The sequence below is a fragment of the Erinaceus europaeus genome, chromosome 2, assembly GCF_950295315.1.
Source record: "Erinaceus europaeus chromosome 2, mEriEur2.1, whole genome shotgun sequence".
NCBI lineage: Eukaryota > Metazoa > Chordata > Mammalia > Eulipotyphla > Erinaceidae > Erinaceus > Erinaceus europaeus.
The window spans coordinates 183,547,730-183,562,907 of NC_080163.1; the positions used below are offsets into that span (position 1 = coordinate 183,547,730).

Sequence of the window (15,178 nt, forward strand, 5' to 3'; positions counted from 1 at the left end):
GAAATGCTACTACTCTGCAATCCAAAAAGATGATATTGTGTCGTTTGGGACAAAATGGATGGAACTGGAGGTGGTCACGCTTAGTGAAAGAAGTAAAGAGATGAGTGACAGAGTGGAGATGGCTCCACTCATATGGGGAATCTAGAGATCTGATTGACATGAACTTGGGGGGGCAGCTTGTGAGAACTATGGTGGTGATCTTTGGGAGGCAGCAGGGTAGGGGGCACAGAACTTTGTTGGTGAGTGTGGTATGGAGCTATACTCTGTAATCTACAATCTTGTAACCCACTATGAATCACAAATTTAAAAAAATTGGTTTGGTGGTAATGGATTCCTTTAACTGCTGTTTGTCTTAAAAAGTTCTATTTACCACTCCTTCAAATCTGAGTAGTATATTAAAAGAAAAAAAAAAAGTCCTTCTATCTAACCTGACAGAGTCTTCTTGGTTGGAGGTTGTCAAAACATTTTGCAGTTTAGTACATCTTCTTTTCCTGAATGAGACACGAGAAATTACCTGAGGCCTGTACTCAGTGGTTTGGTGGGTGTAGCAATGCCTTCCTGGGATCAGCCAAACTGTCACAGGGCTTGTTATCAGCCTTGCTGATAAGAACCCCAGGCCTCAAGTCAGTGGAAGCTATGTAATGGGACCCTTTTTGATATAACATATTTCTGATAATATTTTTTATGACCACCAGGGTTATTGTTGAACCTCGGTACCTATTCAATGAATCCACCACTCCCGATGTCTATTTTTTTCATTTATTTGTTACCTATTATTTTATTTTATTATAGAGAAGGGGAAGATAGATACTTATAGCACTGCTTCACCGTTCGTGAATTGTTTCCCCTACAGGTGGAGATTAGGGGCTTGAACTCGGATCCTTGCACATGATTACCTGTTCTCTAGTGGGTGCACCATCTCCCAGCCCCTCCTGCTAACATTTTTCTGACATGCACTGTGAGGTCATTCTACTGAGTGTGCCTGCCTCCTTCTTCATAAATATGCATGATTTTTCCTGGTAAAACTCATAAATAGTTATAGACTATTACATCACCCCGACTGTACTTGGTATAAAGCCAGACTTCTTGATTCCTCTTTTTGGAAGCTTGCCATCAAGCTTCCCAACTTGAGTTGTTTCTTTCAAGCCAATAGTCTCCTCCATTATACAGCTGTTCTTGTGAATTCTTTGACAACAAGGTCTGTTCCTTTCAAAATGTTGAATACATCATGCCAGTCTTGTCTGGTCTTTAAGATTTCTCTTGAGAAATCAATTGGATAGTCTCATGTGACTCCTTGTTTTTATCTTGCTGCTTTTTGGATTCTCTATCATGTAACTTTGTCATTTTAATTTCTGTGTGTCTTGGCATGCGTTGGTGTGGGTTTATTTTATTTGGAACTCTTAGAGCTTCCAGGATCTAAGTGTCTGTCTCCTTAGTTTGTAGATATTCAAATAAGAGTTCTCACACACACACACACACACACACACACACACTCTCTCTCTCTCTGGTACCTCTATGATAAGCATATTGTTCCTGTTAATGTGTTTCTGATAGAGGGACTTTATAATGTCCTGGAAAGGGGCAATGACTAGATTGTTTTATAGATCTGAGTTTGTATGTGGTGGTAGGGGGAGGGGAGATAGTGGTACACCCTAGAGTACACACATTACCGTATGAAAGGACCCAGATTCAAGCCCCCTGGTTCCCACCTGTGGTGGGGGGGGGGAGGGAAGCTTCATGATTGGTGAAGCAGGACTGCAGGTCTCTCTCTCTCTCTTCCCCTATATCTTTCCCTCCCCTCTTAATTTCCCTCAGTTCTATCAAGAAAAAGAAAAGGAAGAAAATGGAGAATGGAGGGGATATGACCTGCTTCTGAGTGGAGGTGGCAGCAATATACCAGAGAAACAATGATTCTGGGATCTTAAACATGCACCGTATGCCAAATATAGCATGGAGAGGCCCTCACATAGGGCAGAGGCATGGATAAGAGAGCCCCACCTTTAAGAACCAGGGAGATCGGAATGTAGGCTGTTTTAGCAAAGCCCTAAATGTTCCTCTGACCTGGTGGGTGTATTGTTATGTGCAAAACTGAGAAATATTATGCATGTACAAACTATTTACTGTCAAATGTAAAACATTAATCCCCCAATAAAGGAGAAAATAAAAATAAATTTTAATTTAATCTCCTCATGAAAAATGTTCCTGTGACCCTCCCCACTCTCCACTGCCCCCTTTGTCCACTCCTTATTTATTCACTGTGGCTTCACAGCCTATAAATAGTCTAACCAGGCAGCTACATCAGCCCACTCCTGGGAATATTCTCCCTTTGAATATCTCCCATGGCTCTTTATCTCTCTTCATTCAGGCATGTATGAAACATCACCTCCCCAGAGAGAGCCCAAACAAGGCTTGATCATCCTCCCTAATATAACTCTCTCCCACACACCACCCTTTTGCTTTCTACCCCTCATTTCCCTGTTCTGTTTACTTGTCAGCAATTATTACAGTCAGTCTTCACCAAGGACGCCAAATTTGGGAACCCACCTACTCAGTAAAATGTACTTGGAACCTCGTCAGTACCCAGAGTGCTTCTACAGTTATTAGCTGAATTATGGGGCTCTTGTGGGACCATTCAATGAGGGTGTGTGTGGAGGCTTCCCTGCAGCAGACACAAGAAGGGAGTCTGAGCATTCACCTTATCTCTGCTCAGCTCAGTCACTGTCTGCCCCAGAGACACTGTGATAGTCCTCAGAGAAAGGCTCATTGCCTCTCAGGACTCTTTGCCTCAGAGATGGGTTACAAGCCCAAGCTGATGCCTGTATTTCTGGCTGACTTGCTATAAACCAGAGGTTCCACATGGGCGGCAGCATAATGGTTATGCAAAAAGATTTTGATGCCTGACACTCCAAAATACCCACATTTAATTCCCAGCACCACTGTAAACCAGAGCTAAGCAGTACTCCGGTAAAATAAAATAAAATAAAATAAAATAAAATAAAATAAAATAATCTAGGGTGGTGAGCTAGCACAGTGGTTTAAGCAATAGATCTTCATGCCTGCTATACCAAAGGTCACAGGTTCATTCCTCAGCACCACTAAAAGCCAGAGCTGAGCAATGCTCTGGTCAAAAATCAATCAATTGGCCTGGGTGGTGGCACACTCATTAGACCACATGTGACAATGTGCAAGGAGCCAGGTTTGAGCCCATCTAAAGGGGAGAGTTTCATGAGCAGTGAAGTAGCGCTGCAGGTGTTTCCTTCTGCCCCCCTCTCTCTCCCCCTTCCCTCTGGCTCTATCCAATAAATAAATAATAAAATATTTTAAAATCAATCAATAAATCAGAGGTTCCCAGGACCCCCTCCTCAAGTGTGATGAATTAGCTGGAGCAACTCAGTACTGTACTCAGGAAATGCCTTTACTCACTGTGGTATCTGACTGGGGCCCAGGGGAGTGAGAGAAGTTGTGGCTCAAACCCAAATTCAGGTTCTTGTTGGTGTCACAGGGAGGATTTTGAGGACAGAGACAGCATCAGGAAGTGGCAGTTGATTCAGATCCATTGTGACAGGAAGGTGGGAGGAAGCAATAATTCAAGAGGAATGTGAGTGGGTTCCAGTGTGAACAACAGCACTGATTTCTTCAGGGGGTGGTTATATGGGGCCTGTCAGGAAAGGTGAGCTAATTGCTATTCACTGGGGGCTGGGGTCAGTGGGAATTTCTTAGAAAAGCTGGGGTTTTCCCAGAATCCAGCGCCCACCCCTGGTTTGACTGTATTTATCCTTTTTGGAAGTGTCATGGAGTCAGGGGCATGCTGGGTCCCTGCCCAACTAGCATGGGGATGTTATCATTATGGTGGTAAAGGAGGCTCAGGGTCATGGAGTGGCCATTCCAGGCACCATCTTGGGTCCAGCCAGTTCCCTTTTACTACATGGACCTAAGGAAGTGGTCAATCTCATGCTCAACAAACTTTCATGTATTTTTTTTTTGTTTTTGTGTTATTTTTATTGATATGACATTATACATGGGCCTCTTCCCTCCTGGTCAGTCTAACCTGCCTTAATCTAAATGACCAAATACATTTTTCTTTTTTTTAATTTTTTAAAATTATATTTATTTATTGGATAGAAACAGCCAGAAATCGAGAGGGAAGGAGGAGATAGAGAGACATCTGCAGTCCTGCTTCACCATTTGCAAAGCTTTTCCCCTGCAGGTGGGGGCCAGGAGCTCGAACCCAGGTCCTTTCACACTGTAATATGGTGCTCAACCAGGTGCGCCACCACCCGACCCCAACCAAATACATTTTTCTTTCTTATTTTTCTTTTTCCCTTTTATTTGATAGGACAGAAAGAAATTGGGAGTGAAGGATGAGGGTCCAGGTCCTGATGGCAGATGGGGACCTAGAGGGGGTTGAATTGTTATGTGGAAAACTGGGAAATGTTATGCTTGTACAAACTGTTGTATTTTCTTTTTTTTTTTTTTTTTTTGCCTCCAAGGTTATCATTGGGGCTTGGTGCCTGCACTACAAATCCACTGTTCCTGGAGGCCATTTCCCCCATTTTGTTGTCCTTGTTGTTATTGTTGCCATTGCTGCTGCTACTGTTGGACAGGACAGAGAAATCGAGAGGAGAGAAAGATAGACACCTGCAGACCTACTTCACCACTTGTGAAGCCACACCCCTGAAGGTGAGGAGCCAGGGAGCTCCAACCTGGATCGCTGAGCCGGTCCTTGCAATTCGTGCCATGTGCGCTTAACCCACTGTACTACCGCCCAGCCCCCACACTATTGTATTTTACTGTTGACTATAAACCATTAATCCCCCAATAAAGAAATAAAAGAAGAAAAAACCTGTCTTCATGGGGCACAGCCCAGTTTTCTTACACTTCAGAACACTGAATAGCACTTCAGCTGAGTTTACAATGGGGGCCCCTCTCTCTTTTTCCAGAGCACTGTTCAGTACTGGCTTATGGTGGTGCTGGAGATTGAACCTGGGACTTTGGTGCCTCATGCCTGAAAGTCCTTTTGGGGTCAAGGCAGTAGGTGGTGCACCTGTTTGAGTGCACATACCACAGTGTGCAAGGACCTAGGTTCAAGCCCCTAGTCTCCACCTGCAGGGGGAGAGCTTCATGAGTGGTGAAGCAGGGTTGCAGGTGTCTCTCTGTCTCTCTCCCTTTCTGTCTCCCCTCCCCCTCTCAATTTTTGGCTGTCACTATCCAATAAATAAACATTTAAAAAAAAATTTTAAGTTGGACTTTATACTTTTTAAAAAAGAACTATTCTAAAAAAAAATCTTTTTGCCTAACCGTTATGTTATCCACGCTACCCAATAAATAAATAAACAAATTTTTTTTAATTTTATTTATTTATTCCCTTTTGTTGCCCTTGTTGTTTTATTGTTGTAGTTATTATTGTTGTTGTCGTCGTTGTTGGATAGGACAGAGAGAAATGGAGAGAGGAGGGGAAGACAGAGAGGGGGAGAGAAAGAAAGACACCTGCAGACCTGCTTCACCGCCTGTGAAGCGACTCCCCTGCAGGTGGGGAGCCGGGGTTCGAACCGGGATCCTTATGCCGGTCCTTGTGCTTTGCGCCACCTGCGCTTAACCCGCTGCGCTACAGCCCGACTCCCTAAACAAAATTTTTTTAAAGTTTTAAGAAAATGATAGTCTTTCAAGAAAATGCTAAATGGAAAAATGATGCTTTCTCCTTCCCAGCAGTGTGTGTGTTGGGGGGAGTAGCCTAGACATGAAGCAGGGCTGTTGTCACAAAGCAAAAGGAAGCACTACCTCACATAGCCCTAGGGAGCACTACTGTCCCTCCTGCTACCCAAGGAGGGGTGGAGGCTGAGTGACCTCACTATGACAGAGTGGGCCAGCCCACGGCCATTGTCACAGTCCAGCATGTGGACCGCCCTGTGGCTGCTGGCCACCTTGGTGGTCCCGGCGCTGGGGACCTACGAGTCTATCGACTGTCCTCTAGGCCTGCAGTGCCAGCGGGCCCTGCTGTCACACAACGACATCGTCCTGCGCTGCAACTTGTCCCAGGAGGCCCAGTGGTTCCACCACTCCCTGCATCATGGGTCCCCGGGTTCCAACATCACCACCTTTCCCAACATGGAGCAGTTGCCCGAGGGCCACCTGCTCATCCGGAACCCGGAGCCCTCGCAGTCCGGCTTCTACCTGTGCACGGACCGGAGTAGCGGCTTCACGGCCACCTATGAGATCGACTTCCAGGACGCGGGCACCCTGCACGTCACCCACAGGAACCTGAGCCTGGCGCCCCTGCGCGAGGAGGTGTTGAGCCTGGGCAGCGGCACGCTGGTCTTCACCCGCTGGGAGCCCTGGCAGGACTGCAGCCGCTGCGGGCGGGTGGGCGAGCGCCGGCGCCTGGGTTTCTGCTTCATCCGCGAGGCGGAGCAGCAGGCCGTGCCCTGCGGCCTTTATCTGGGCACCGCCAGCGGCCTGTGGTCCCGGCGCCTGCGCCCGGAGTTGCAGGTGGATGCCTGCTACACCCCTTGCCGCCCGGGCGCCCAGGCCCCCCTCGTGGTCTTCAGCAGCTTCAAGTTCGATGAGACCACCGAGTCCGTGTGGCTCACCTGCCCCTTGGGGTCCATCTACAGGTGACAGGAGCCGCGCCAGCCCTGCCTGAGGCCCCCTCCCCAGCACCCCCCCACCCCCGCCCCGCACTGGGTTTCTATACAGGTCACACCCCCAGCGCCCCAGGTTCTGGCCACTGGCTTCTGCAGTTTTGTTTATTTTTTTTTCACCAGTTTTTTAAAAAATTATCTTTATTTATTGGATAGAGACAGCCAGAAATCGAGAGGGGAGGGGGAAAATAGAGAGGGAGAGAGAAACAGACACCTGCAGACCTGCTTCACCTCTCCTGAAGCTTTTGCCCTGCAGGTGGGGACCAGAAGCTGGAACCCAGGTCTTTGCACACTGTAACATGTGCGATTAGCCAGGTGCTCCACCACCCAGCCCCCAGTTTCTTTTTTTGGCTGGGGGTTTACACCTGTATAGTCCCACCACTCCTGCCAGACTCCCTCCTTACTTCCTTTTTCCTATTTATTTTTTATTTATTTATTGGATAGAGACAGAAATTGAGGAAGGGAAGACATAGAGAGAAAGACACCTGCAGCACTGCTTCAACACACTTGTGAAGCTTCTCCCCTTCAGGTGGGGACTGGGGGCCTAAATATGGGTCCCTGAGCATGGTAACATGTGCACTCGACACCTATGCCCCCATCATCATCGTCATTGTTTTTTTCTTATTCTTCTCTTCCTCCTCCTCCTCCTCCTCCTCCTTTCTCCTTCAGCTCAAGGATGAGAGGCCTGGGTTTGAGTCCCCCTAGGAGTTGCTATGGCAATGGAGGAAGCTTTAGTGCTGTGTCTTCCCCTCTCTGTCTCCCTCTGTCTCTCTCTTGGCCTGGCTAAACAAAAAAGTGACACATGCACAAGGCTCTGCGTACACACACACACACACACACACACAAACACACACACACACACACACACACACACACACACACACACAAATACACACGTGGTCATTGATTCTTGGAGACTTGCCCATGTCTCCAGGGAACTGACTAAAGGAGTATTTCATGTAAGATTTCTGTCCTGGGCTCAGGATTCAGCCAGGCCTCAGTTGTGCTAGTTTCTCAGGGCTGCGCTAACAAAAGACCATGGGCAGTGCGGCTAAAACAGCAATGTACTTTCTTCCACTCCTGGTGGCCAGAAAGCAAAGGTCAAACTGTCACCAGGTCTAAGTGTCCTTTGGGATGCTGAAGACAGTCCCTCCTAGTGCCCTGGGCTCACCAGCCCCTGCCTCCACCATTGCCATTGCTGGTCACTTTCCCTTTTTGTCTGATTTCTCCCTGTAAGAATTTGGATCCTATTGGATCTGGGCCAACACTCCTCCAGTGTGACCTCATACTAATTAATCACTTTCTGCACAGACCCTATTTCCAAATCAGGCCACATTCAGAGGCTCTCATTAGCATGAAAATTGTGGAGGGGAACACAGAGGGGTATTGGCAACCATTGGCTTTGTCAGCCGTTTCTGTAATCCACAGTATAGCATATCCATGTTACACACTCACCACCTTCAGTGAGCCCACCTGGATTTACAACCCAAGCATTCTTCCAGGCACCTGGAGCCACAGACTAAAGCTTCAGACTGTTCCAGCCCTCATGGGGCAACAAGGCATTATGACTAACAAAAGCAAGAATCCATCTGTTATTTGATTTGTTTGTTTATATTATTATTATTCTTTATATATTTTTAATCAGAGCACTTGTTAGTTCATAGTAGTGCTGGGGACTGAACCCAGAACCTTAGAGCCTGAGGCATGAGAGTCATTTGCATAGCCACTATGTCATGTCCGCTGCCTGACTTATTTATTTTTCCTTAAACTTTACTTATTTGTTTTTAATTTTTTTAATTTGTGGTCACAAGATTGTAAGATTATAGTGTGTAGTCCCACACCACACCCACCACAAAAGCTCTATATCCCCACCCTCCCACCTCCCAAAGATAAGCCCTATAGTTCTCAGAAAGTCTTAGAAACAATTTGCTTGCTTCTGTTTTTTTTTCTTTCAAGTTCATGTATATCATCAGTTCTTTAGGTTCCACACATGAGTGAAACATTCTGATAGTTTTCATCTCTTTACTTATTTCACTAAGCATAATCACTTCCGGTTCCGCCCATTTTTGTCCCAAAGGATACATCATCTTTTTGATGGCAAAGTAGTATTCCCTTGAATATATAGCGCATAACTTTGTTATCCTGTCATCTGCTGCTTTACTTTTTGATTATTGTGAATAATGCAGCTATGAACATAGGGGTGCATATGTCCCTTCTAATTATTGTCTCAGTGTCCTTTGGTGACTGGTTTATTATTAAATATTTCTTTGATTAGTTCCTTATGAGGGAAGGAGGAGAGAGACAAATCAGAGCACCACACCAGTACATGGGGCACCAGGGATTGAACTGGGAACCTCAGGCATTCAAGTCCCATGCTCTATCAGCTGAGCTATTTCCCCAGCTGCAGACTGTGTGAGAGGGAATAGTGCAGGCATGAAGTCCCAGAAATAATAGTAATAATAACAACAACAATAACATCATCATAATAATAATGAGCTGTCTTCCTTTGCAGGCCCATCATCTGGGAAGCAGATGGTGTCCCGCTGACATGGCAGGGCCAGCTGTCCGGCCAGGACCTCAGCACCATGCTGGACCCTTCCAATGGTGGGCGGCGGCTGCAGGTCTTCCAGCCAGCTATCTACAAGTGCTTTGTTCAGCAGGAGCTTGTGGCCCGCTTCAACCCCAAGGCCGACATGGAGAAGCTGGAGAGTCCGTGGAAGGTGGGGGCCCGTCCCCGGCTGCAGCCCCACAAGGGCAAGGCTGACTTGGTCCTCCAGGGGCTGAAGCTCATGCTGCTGGTGGGCCTGGCCCTGGGCCTGCTCGGGGGCCTCTTCAAGTTCCTCTGTCCGGCCCGGGGCAAGTGGGGTGACCAGGTGCTGCTGGTGAAATAAAGCCTATGTGGCTCAGGAGTCTCAGCCTCCTGTCCCTTTGTGACTTTGTGGGACCTTGTATCCCACTCTGACTGAGTGTGGCCCAAGTAGCCTGATACTACAACTAACTGAGCTCTGAGATCGTCCCTCTGCACCGTTCACTCATTAGCAGTTCCCATTCCACAAATAGGAAAACTGAGACAAGTCTGGTCTATCCAGTAATTGGGGGTGGGGAGGGTGACTGGGGCTCTATTCAAACCCACGGGGCCTGAGGTGTAGCTCCTAGGAGGAAGGGGAGGGGGGTGAGGCCATCTTTGGGGTGAATCACAACTGAGGTCACTTACAGCCATGGCAGTTGCCTCACTCCACCAAAGGCCAGGGCTCAGACATGGGGAGTGGGAATGTGTAACCCCAGGCCCCTCAGACCTGTGCTGGGTGGGGTGGCTGCCATTTCTGGTCTGCCCCTTCTTGCCCCAACCCCCCCCCCCATGGTGCCTATAACTTCCCAAGTCTGAAGACTCTGTCAGGACAGTGACCCTGGGGATAGCAGGACACGTCACCCTTCCTGGCTTCTGGAGTAGAGTGAGTCCCCTTGACCCTGATCAGGGAGACCGTCCTCCCTCCACCCCACCCCACCCGCACTGGGACAAGACCTTGCCAGACCCAGCCCAGCTGTTCCCAGAAGCTCTGTACACTATGTAACAGTGCAAGTGGGGGCGGGGGAGAGATGAAATATTAATGCCTTGTAAAATTCATCACCCTGCTGTTCCACTGTGGAGCAGCCATTGGATCTGAAACATCCAGAACATAACTTCCACCCCCAAGGGAAGGACAGAGTTCACACAGCTCACACAGCCACTGCCACCAACACATATGAGGCAGAAACAGAGATTCCTGCAGCCCCAGAGACTCACATGGAGAACTAGGATGGATGATCAGAACCCACACCCTTGGCAAACATTTTGTCCTCATCTGGGGGTCAAGTATAAATTTCCTCTTTAAAAAAAAAAAACCTTTTTATTAGGATACAAAAATTGACAGGAAGGGGAGACACAGAGAGAGAGAGAGACATTCGCAGTGCTGCTTCACCATTCATGAAGCTGCCCTGCTGCAGGTGGGGAGTGGGGACATGAACACATGGTAGTGTATGTGCTCAGCCAGGTGCACCAATGCCTAGTTCCTTTTAGTTTAGTTTCTCTGCAGAGATGACATTTCAGATGAGCTTTGAGTAATAAGTCTGTAGGAAGGGTGTATTGGTTCTTCTATGGTTACTGTAACAAGTTACTACAATCCTGATGACTTCAAATAACCCAATTTCAGGCTAGGAGAGTGGCTCATCTGGTAGAATGCACAAATGACCATGGGCAAGGGTCTGGGTTCAAGCCCCTCACCACTACATGGGAGTACCTGTAGGGGAGAAGCTATTTGAGTAGTGAAGCAGGGCTGCAGGTGTCTCTCTGTCTCTTTCCCTATCTGCACCTTTCCTCTCGATTTCTGAATGTCTCTATCCAATAAAGATTTAAAATTTTTAAAATTATTTTTCAGTAACTTTAGTAGACACACACACACACACACACACACACACACACACACACACATTTTTATAACCTTCCAGTTCCAAAAGCCTAAAGTCCAAAATGGGCCTCAGTTACCTAAAGTCCCAGTGTCTGCAGGACTCTGTGGGGAGAATCCATTTGCTCACAGTCTCCAAGTTCGTCTTCGCAACCCACAGTGGAGCACCATCCAATCTTCCTGTTCCACCATCTCCCATGTCCTCCAGGGGCCACACCTCCTCCTCTGGAGCTGATCGCCTGCCTCTGTCTTCAGCTCACCCATTAATCTGATACAATCTCCCCATCTTCAGTTTATTACCTGAGTCCCATCATATTCTCAGTTCCCTGGGGAATAGAAGCAGACTTCTCATGGTGTTGGTGGTGGTAGTGGTGGTGATGGTGATGGGTGTCTGTGTATTTCAAGCAACCCCAGAAAAATGGCAGCATTTATAAAGACTGTGAACCAGCTTGTTGGAGGGAGCTGGTTAGGACAGGGACACACTATGGAGGTAATAACGGACAAGATCACGTAAAGCTCTGTAGCCAGTGTGAAGGATTTTATTTTTATTTTTCCAGATAGATCAAGACAGAGGGAAAGGAAGAAGGAGGGGTGAGGCAGTTTTGAGTTTAATCATTCTGCTTCTTTCTCTGTTGGTGTGAAATCCAGCCTGACTCACTAGCAACACGACCTTATGTTTTCCCTCTGGGAGGGACCTGCCAAGATTCCAAGACCAACAGTTCCTGAGCTGTGGTTTTCCCCAGTAAGTGGAAATCTTAGCGTTTAAATGACATTCCACTCAGGAGGTAGTGCATCGGTTCTCTTCTTCCTCTTACTTTTTTTTTATTATTGATTTAATAATGATAGACAAGATTGTGGGATAAGAGGGGTCCAATTCCATACAATTCCCATCACCAGAGTTCTATATCCCATCCACTCCATTGGAAGCTTTCCTATTCTTTATCCTTCTGGGAATATGGACCAAAGATCTTATGGGGTACAAAAGGTGGAGGTCTGGCTTCTGTAATTGCTTCTCCTCCAGACATTCTTCCTCTTAATTTTTAAGGTGTACATGTTGGGCCAATAAAATGGTTCACTTGGATAGTGCACTGCTTTGCCATGTACATGATCCAGATTCAAGCCCAGCTCCCACCTTATTGAAGGAAGTTGTGATTTCTTTCACTTTTTGCCTTTTTATCAAAAATGAATAAATTAAAGTCAATTAGAGAGAGCGAAAGAAGAGAGAGCAGGACTGAAGCTTCCTTCAGTGCAGTAGGGAATGGGCTTGAACTCAGGTCCCACACATAGGCTTTAAATTCTATTTTAAGGGAGACAGGAGTCATTAGGTGGCTTTTGAGGAGAGGAAGGACATGGTCTGATGGTCACTGGAAAAGGTGATCTCCAAAGCACATAATTACATTCCCTCAAACAAGCTTCTTTGTGCTTTGCAGCATAAATGACTTTCACCCAAGTGAGTCTTGTTGGCTTTTTTTCCAGAAGTCTCTACCTGAGAAGCTACGTTCTCCCTGGACACTTTCTTCTATAGTTCCTGTGCTGTAGTGTACGTCTCAGTAATAAGACACTGCTTAGGAGGGATTGGGTGGTAGAACCACTGGTTGGGCTCATATAATCCAGGGTTCAAAGACCTTGGTTAAAGCCATTGGTCACTACTTTCAGGCGAGAAGCTTCACAAGTGGTGAAACAGGTTGCAGGTTCTCTCTCCCTTTCTCTCTCCCTTTTTCCCCTTTCTCTTTCCCTCTCTCTCTCTTTCCATGTCTCCTTTCCCTCTCAGTCTCTCTCTCTTTATATATATATATGACACTTTGTGACATCATTTTTTAATTTTTTATTGATTTCCCTCTCAGTCTCTCTCTCTCTCTCTCTCTCTCTCTATATATATATATATATATATATATATGACACTTTGTGACATCATTTTTTAAAATTTTTTTTATTGATGTCGTCATTGTTGGATAGGACACAGAGAAATGGAGAGAGGAGGGGAAGACAGGGAGGGGGAGAGAAAGACACCTGCAGACCTGCTTCACCGCTTGTGAAGTGACGCCCCTGCAGGTGGAGAGCCAGGGGCTCAAACCGGGATCTTTACTCCGGTCCTTGCGCTTTGTGCCATGTGTGCTTAACCTGCTGCACCACCGCCCGACATCATTTCCCTGTGACATCATTTTTTCCCAGGTAGGAATGCAATTCAGTGGACTAGCTACAGACTAAATATGCACCCCACTAACTACTCTAAAGATGTTCACAGCCAAAAGGCTGAGATGATTGGGCATAAGGCATCTCTTCTACTTCGTTTGTCTTATAATAGAATAGTATTTGTCTCTTAGGGTGAACTAATTTCCTTTCTCAATAATACACATATATGTCCTTGATATGTAAGTAAAGCACTAAACAGTTATACATCCAGAATTTCAAGCTACCACTGATTTTCTGTCTTCTTTCTTTCTTTAATTTTTCAAATTATCTCCAGAGTTATTACTGGGGCTCAGTGCCTGCACCATGAATCCTTTGCTCCCAGCAACCTTTTTTTTTTCTTTTTCTTTCTCTTTTTGTTTTCATTCTGATAGGATGAAGAGAAACTGAGTGAGGAGGGCAAGATAGAGAGGAAGAAAGTGAGACACCTGATACACTGTTTCAGTACTCATGAAGCTTCCCCTTTGCAGGTGGAAAACAGGAAGTTGAGCCCAGGGCCTTGCACATGGTAACACGTGGACTCTACTGGGTGTGCCAAGGCCCCACTACCATTGATTTTTTCTAGCAAAAAAAAAAAAAAGGGAGGTATGATGGGCAGAGTAGAGTGTGCTAAGTGACTCCAGAAAATTTAACTATTTCTGTTTATCTTATCCTTCTCAACCAGTTATTCCCACAGAAGATAAAAGTGAAACCTGCCAGTCACAAAGGCAGAAGTGTTGATTATCACTGATGCACACTTGACATCTCTATATCCTCATTTTATTTTATTTTTTGCCTCCAGTCACTGGGGCTCGGTGCTAGCACTGAGAATCCACTGGTCCTGGTGGCCGTTTTTTCCTTTCTTTTCCCATTTTATTTAATAGAGAAATTGAAAAGGGGAGATAGGGAGAAGGAAAGATAGACACCTGTAGACCTGCTTCACCACTCATGAAGTTTCCTCACTGCAGGTGGGGAGTTGGGGTTTAGAAGCCAGATCCGTTAGCTTAGTACTATGTGCTCTTAACCGGGTATACCACTGCGGGGCTCCCACATCTCTATACCCTTAGAACACAATCACACTACAATGAACAAGAGACAAAGGTGTGTCTGACAAGGCAGGTTTAGTTTCTTGCAGGGAAAGGAGGGGCCTTCCCCAGCTTGGAAGAGAGAGTAGTGGCCACTCTTCAAGTGGGCAGCTGGGAGGGCTTTTATCAAGAGTCAGAAGAAACGGTAAAATGATTCAGGCTAGTTCCTCCTGCATACACACCCCTCCCCAAGACAAAACTTGACCCATATTCCATTTTTAACCAGGCTGCCCTGCCCTTTTCCTGTTCACATTGTAAATTTTTTTTTCACATTGTAAATTTTTAAAAGGCTTTACTATTATTTTCAGAGTGAATTTTGGTTCAGAGGGAAATTGAACAGAGAGGACAGAGTGTTCTGTCTACAACCTGCTGCCCATCACCCCAGCACACCCTGCACCCCAGCTGGGCCATTTGATGCAACTGAAGCACCAACACAGACATACTACTGGCACACAGACCTCCTGTCTCCAGCAAGGCGCTTTCCTGGTGGTGTGTACTCTGTGGGTTTTGGCCATCACCATCATGTTCTATAGAGTAGTGCCACTGCCCTAACAGACAGAGCCCTGTGCCCTACCACTCACCTCTCCCTAACCCTAATTCTTCTTCTTCTAGCGTTTGCCCTTCTTCCGTAGCCAGTCAACAGCGTCAGGTTGAAAGCTGTCAGGAGCTGCTTGTTGCTGGCTTTGAAAGTGACTGGGATCCATGTGGATTCAGTCGGCTAGGAAGGATCGTCAGTTTCCCCAATGAATGGGTACTCACGGGATGCACCACGAGAAGGTCGATCCAATGCATCCCCCTAACCCTAATAACATGAGCCCCTTCTTTAAAATATTTTATTTCAGCA

At 46.5% G+C, this 15,178-nt stretch overlaps 1 protein-coding gene across 3 annotated transcripts in view; it reads left to right on the plus strand.

Moving 5' to 3' along the window:
* Nucleotides 1-9,547, plus strand: part of FAM187B (family with sequence similarity 187 member B) — a 32,642-nt gene extending 23,095 nt beyond the window's left edge. For 2 of the 3 annotated variants that reach the window (XM_060185737.1, XM_060185735.1), the window contains one exon: nt 9,151-9,547. In XM_060185737.1, the coding sequence (XP_060041720.1) occupies nt 9,151-9,529 (379 nt within the window). In that variant the 3' untranslated portion in view covers nt 9,530-9,547. Of the gene's footprint in view, nt 1-5,892; nt 6,612-9,150 lie in introns of those variants that run through there. The other variant, XM_007539511.2, reaches the window with a different exon arrangement.
* Nucleotides 9,548-15,178: the final 5,631 nt, after the last annotated feature.